Here is a 6519-nt window from a genome sequence, read left to right as displayed (position 1 = left end):
CATAGGAGAACTGTGTCTGCTGACTATTCTCTAATGTTGTCATTTCCCTCCATATGTATCATTCATCACTGTGAAAGATGAAAATGTCAAAAATATGACATCACTGTGGCTCAGAGATATTTCCCCCATCAAACGGGGCCCTTAATTGAATAAAACCATGAAATCAATAGTTAAAAAAAGATACCAATAAGAAACGGTGTCAGCGCATTGAGGTGCAGAAGTGCGGTTATTGACACTGAGGGCAAAAAGTGGAATACAATAACAGTGAAATGGAGTCAATGTCAATGGCACATTAACCATGGATGGCACCTCCCCATTGTCCTTTAACTCTGTCATTTGTCCTGAATAAAATCTCCCCCAGGAGGAGGCTGTCTGCCAGGAAAGACCAGAAAGTGATGGTGCCACCCCAAACCCATCCAACAGTAGATTTATGATTTGTGTTCCTGGTGTGTACAGTATGTACTGTTGGCTCATGTGTTGGTGTTTATCATTAGCCTTCTTAATAAACACCATACACATTTGAATTCTTTAGAGTCTAAGATGCTGGGGGGGAGGGGTGCTAAGCTGACGTAGAATTGTTTTAAGATGTCATATTATGGATCAGTTATCTATTTGATTTAGAATTTTAGGACCTCTTTGGGTACAATATAAAACAAAAGTATTTAATAAAATATTGATTTTGGTCTTTACTACTAAATCCCATAGAAATGCATTGAATAACACATTCATAAATGGCAAAAAGTACAGTCACAATTTAAATCATAAGTTTTGAAGTGTCTGTCCTAAATCTAGGAGATATTTGTGCCTATGTTTGTACCTACCAATTTTTGGGGGTAGGCACAAAACTACCTTCATACTTCCATTCGTTTTTTTTTATCCAGTACTGGTTACTTACAGACGAGTCCCGTGACTCTTGTTCGCGAGAGTCTCTCCTTTCATTGGTTGTTCATAATAGTTTTGTAGGTCAAACCGTTTGAACGCTACAGATGTTTTATTGAGAAGACTGATTTTTGGGATGTTTCATGGTCTGATAAACACCGCTCTAGCTCTGTCACCTTTCATCGCAGATGCGGAAGTGCAACAATGGCGGATGTGGTGGTTGGAGACGCATCCAATGCCTAAACTGACGTATTCTGATGCCCATTGTTTTTGAATCAATCTACTCCCGGGTGTAAAAAGCTGTTAGTGTATTTGTGTGTGTGTGTGTGTGTGTGTGTGTGTGTGTGTGTGTGTGTGTGTGTGTGTGTGTGTGTGTGTGTGTGTGTGTGTGTGTGTGTGTGTGTGTGTGTGTGTGTGTGTGTGTGTGTGGATACGACAGATAGAAAGTGTAGAAACCATATATATTTCTGGCACCTCCAGGAAAGTGCAGCACCCTTTCCCTGTGCTCCATCTTTATTTTTAGAGGCTGGAGGCTGATGAGAGAGAGAGAGAGAGAGAGAGAGAGAGAGAGAGAGAGAGAGAGAGAGAGAGAGGAGAGAGAGAGAAACAGTATCAAAAGTTGAAGGAAGAAGTGAGGAGAGAGAGGAAAGTGAGAGTGAGAGAGTGAGAGAGTGAGAGAGAGCGAGAGAGAGAGAGAGAGAGAGAGAGAGAGAGAGAGAATCAAAAGTGGAAGGAGTGAGGAGTCAGGGTAAGAGAGCTGAAAGGGAGAGGGAGGGAGTGTGTGTTGGCTCCTCACTGGCTCAGAGGGAGTGTAGTGTGGTAGAAAGTAATGTGATGTGATGAGAGCCATTCTGAATGAGACAGAGCGGGAGAGGGGACCGTGTGGGGCTCCCTCCTCCCCCTACTCGTAACCACGCCAACCAGAGGAGGAGGGGAGGAGGAGTGGGGGGTGTGGGGGGGCGTGGGGGGGGGGGGGGGGGGGGGCTCCACTGCTACTGCCATATAAAAAGCCAAGCCTGAGAATCCGTCACCACAAACACACCACGCGCACGCACACGGACTCTATGACTACTCTCTCCGTCTCTCTTTCTCACACTCACTCTCTCTGTTTCGTCCTCTTACCATTCCGCTTGTTTCTCTCTAACACTCCTCCTCCTGAGTGTTCCTTCCTTTGCATCCTCTTTCTTTCTCCTTTTTCATGCCGAGAGTTTGGGACTAAATTCTGTATGTCGGCTCGTGTATGTGTGTGCTCCCTATGTGCGTCAGTGTGCACGCTGGTGAGCGAGAGTGTACGGGAACTACCTCTGTGTGAGTGAAAGCAGTGAGGCGTATCAGTGAGTGTATGTGGGTCTCTCTCTTACCCTCACACACTCGCCGCTCCTCCTCCTACTCTTCTTGGGATCCCCGTGTCCCTTTCCTCTGTGGCAGGCTCCCCACACCCAGCAGTCACCATTTCCGCCCCAGGGAGAGCCACGCTGGCAGCACAGCCCCTTCCCCGACTCAGCATCGGGAGGAAGACCCTGGTGGCGGCTGCCGTCGGGGTCATGCTGGTCCTGGTGCTGGTAGTCCTCATCCCCGTCCTGGTCAGCTCCGTGGGCACCGACACCAGCCACTTTGAAATGCTGGGTACCTGCCGCATGGTGTGTGACCCCTACCTGAACAAGGGCACCACGGCCAGCAGCACCAGCTCCAGTGGCATCCAGGCAGAAGCCGAGGCCCTCAGCGACAACAGCAACATGCCCTCCACGCTGGTGCAGGGCCCCCAGGGCAAGCAAGGCAGGCCAGGTAAACCTGGACTCCCTGGACCGCCTGGAGAGCCAGGGCCACCGGGGCCAGTGGGACCCCCTGGAGACCGAGGGTCTGGAGGGAGGACTGGGATTTTGGGGTTGGGGGGGAATGGAGCTATCAGCACGGCCACCTACAGCACAGTGCCCCGGGTGGCCTTTTACGCAGGGCTTAAAAACCCCCATGAAGGCTATGAGATCCTTAAGTTTGACGACGTGGTCACCAACTTGGGAAACAACTACGACGGCATCTCGGGCAAGTTCATCTGCAGCATTCCTGGCACCTACTTCTTCATCTACCATGTGCTGATGAGAGGAGGGGATGGGACCAGTATGTGGGCAGACCTCTGCAAAAACGAACAGGTGAGTCAATTCGCTTCTCCAAGTTTCTGTCTGTTTTATACTGCTCAGCCACTCAGCATAGAGGGATCTTATACGTTCTACCACTCATTGCTTACTGCTCTTTTTAAATAGCACTCCAATGGTTTCTCTGCTACAGACTCAGGTCCCTTCTAAATTACAGATATTTCACATTATCCCTTGTTACTCTATTATGCTCTATCTCCCTCCCCCTCTCTCTTTCTATCGCTGGGTGTCACCTGCGTCACCTGGGTGTCACTGTGGTAACTTTGTTGGTGGAGATTTAATCTGCGCTTCACAATCAAATTGCCCTGAAACCGCGTTATAATACAGAGGCTCTATTTCCGAGGAAACGGAAGGCTGGTGGGTAGCGAAAGCATCTGTCGTGCGCTCCCAAAAAACCCCTGAGCGAGCAGATGACGGTCACACAGCTGTGGCACCAAATGCGCCCAGAGAGAATGTGTAATCTGGCGCGTGTCCCCTCATTGCACAAATACACACTGACATTGCCCGCATCCCTCAAATCAAAGGACAGACACTTTCCCCCGAAGTCCATGTCACTTTCCTACTTGTTTCAAATTTGAGAAGTTTGCCATATAATACGGGTGTAATTGTTTATTTAACTTGGAATGTAAAAGGCGGTGAGAAAGGTGTATGTGCCTGATTTATGGAAGCATCTATTTGTCAGTTAGGACTAGCGCTATAGACTCAGATTTTTACGCAGTTGTAACAAACCATTTATCTTTTCAGAAATAAGATATTAACCTGTAATTTCGGATCGTCTTACTTTCGCATTTCTGCTTGTGAAGACTAAATTGATTAGACAGGGAAAATACATGAAATAAGTGGAGTCACAGGAGTGCCCACTATAGCAGATGCAGCGTTTAGTCAGCCGAGAGATATTTTAAGAATTAAAAAAATTCCCAGACAGTTCCTATCATTATTATTATTGCGAAAAGTGTAATTGTGAACCAAGAACGGTCTGCTTCTCTGTGCTCGATACATCTGTGAACTGCAGCAAGTCAGCAAGTGATGCGTTCAGACACAAATTACATTGTGCTACATTTAACTGTCGAGTTCACTTATTTAATTACATGTAATCTAACGTTGTACTCCTGGAGAGACTCAACAAGACCGCAATTATCCAAACGTCTCGTGCGTAAAACAAGAGGATGACAGCAAGCCTACTTATCCGTAACAGTGTGAACAGACTGGAAAATGTAAGTGTTGCTTATTATGTCGGGTGTATATGGTTGATAAAACAAGGGAATATTTGCGTGACATTCGCTTGAAATAAATATAATTTGCATGATGTATTCTCAGTTTTTATTTTTTTACGCATCACTTGACGGGTCTGGAAATGGATTCATTGCGCCCTGGGGGTGCTCTCAGGTACTCGAGTGTGTGAGACTCGAGAAACTTTCTAAAGCGCAGGAGAGTGTAAGAGAAATATATATATATATATTTACCATCAAGTCATTTGCAATATGCATCGAGGCAATCATAAATTATACAACAGCTTTAGCGCGCATCAAATATTTTGTGATTGAACATCCTCTTATTATCTGTTAATGACCACTTGCGTTTAGGGTAAAGGTCCCATCACCCTTTTACATGAAATATTACAGCTCCATTAGCCTATAGTGTATAATTAAAATCCTCACAATTATCTTTCATTAAGCCCCATGCAATGTTTTTCAATACCCAAACATCATGGTCTCCAACATATTGCTTTGTCAATTAGACTTACTTTGTTAGTTACTTTGTTGTTGTTTATTATACTTACTTTGTTTAATGCTAATTAGGCTACGTTTATTTATTTTTTGTGGGTCTAAACTTTTTCTCCCAGTGTTTCTGCAGAACATTTTATTATAAACGTAAAGTATATCTGTTTTACTTATTACCCTGATATTACAGCACTTAAGTGGTTTACATTATATTTTATAACGGAATAAAACCTTAATATGTAGTTCACACAGGGCACTGTAAATGTATTTGTCTTAATGACTGTATACAACTTGTCCTAGTCGGCCAGTGTCAAAATGTTTAAGGTGGACTTCATCTGTAAGGTTACCTTATAGGCCTACTGCTAACGCAGAGGTTAGGGTTTTTGGGGGTTGAGAGCCACACAACATCATGCCATTTCTGTTGAGCACATGCTTCCCTGCTATATTTTATGCTTTAACGGGTGTTTTGCCTAACACTTGTACACATAATATAATCGAATATTTCACAATTTACAGTCGGTTGCAATCTGATTCATGAACAGGCAACTCCCGCCTCCAACTCAAGACTAATGTGGACTTGATTGCAGCTATATTTTACATTTAGATGGGGATCTCCAAAGAGTCATCTGTTGTCAGTATAGGTCAGAGAGAGAACGCCCTCATTCTTTAAAAAAAAGAGCGAGGAACACTTTCTTTCATAAAGGCATATAGATTTCTAGCAACTATAAAACACAATTGAAATCTATGTAGGCATATCGGTATGTCTGGCAGCATATCTTACAGCCTCCAGGTTATTCATGTAATGTAAAACCTGTTGTTGTCAAATATAGGATAGGAAACAGATATTTTAATAAAGTCTTAATTTTTTTGTGCACTGTTCTTCATATGTTGCCATAGAGAAATATCCATCCCATGGTCACAGAAGGGTTGTTTTAATTGGTTAATTATATTGTCAAACCACTTGAATTGGCCATTGCTTACTTTTACAATTAAAGAGAAAATATGACTGAAATGGAAGGATACAGGTACACTGAGTGTACAAATCATTAAGGATATCTGCTCTTTCCACAACAAAGACTGACCAGGTGAATCCAGATGAAAGACATGGTCCCTTATTGATGTCACTTGTTAAATCCACTTCAACCAGTGTAGATGAAGTGGAGGAGACGGGTTAAAGAAGGATTTTAAAGCTTTGAGAAAATTGAGACATGGCTTGTGTGTGTGTGCCGTTCAGAGGGTGAATTGGCAAGGTAAAGTATTAAATCAATCAAATTTTATTGGTCACATACACATGGTTAGCAGATGTTATTGCCAGCGCAGCGAAATGCTTGTGCTTCTAGTTCCGACAGCGCAGCAATATCTAAAATGTAATCTAACAATTCCACAACAACTACCTAATGCACACAAATACACATGAGATGAGTAATGCAAGATATGTAAACATGATTAGAGTGACGTTATTGAAGTGCCTTTGAACAGGGTATGGTAGTAGGTGCCAGTCACACTGGTTTGTGTCAAGAACTGCAACACTGCTAGGTTTTCACGCTCAATAGTTTCCTGTGTATCAGGAATTGTCTTCCACCCAAAGGACATCCAGCCAACTTGACACAACTGTGGGAAGCCTTGGAGTCAACATGGGCCAGCATCCCTGTGGAACACTATCGACACCTTGTAAAGTCCATGGCCCGACAGGTTGAGACTGTTCTGAGGGCAAATTATTCTATATTAGCAAGGTGTCCATTATGTTTTGTACACTGAGTATGTAATTG

General features: G+C 43.8%; 1 protein-coding gene across 1 annotated transcript in view; it reads left to right on the top strand.

Moving 5' to 3' along the window:
• The first annotated feature begins 1926 nt into the window (after positions 1-1926).
• Positions 1927-6519, top strand: part of LOC110538207 (C1q-related factor) — a 30560-nt gene continuing 25967 nt past the window's right edge. The window contains exon 1 of the mRNA XM_021624864.2: positions 1927-3026. Coding sequence (XP_021480539.1) covers positions 2424-3026 — 603 coding nt within the window. The 5' untranslated portion in view covers positions 1927-2423. The remainder of the gene's footprint in view (positions 3027-6519) is intronic.

Source organism: Oncorhynchus mykiss, chromosome 12 (assembly GCF_013265735.2).
Source record: "Oncorhynchus mykiss isolate Arlee chromosome 12, USDA_OmykA_1.1, whole genome shotgun sequence".
Lineage (NCBI taxonomy): Eukaryota > Metazoa > Chordata > Actinopteri > Salmoniformes > Salmonidae > Oncorhynchus > Oncorhynchus mykiss.
This window is presented reverse-complemented; position numbering and strand designations above follow the sequence as displayed.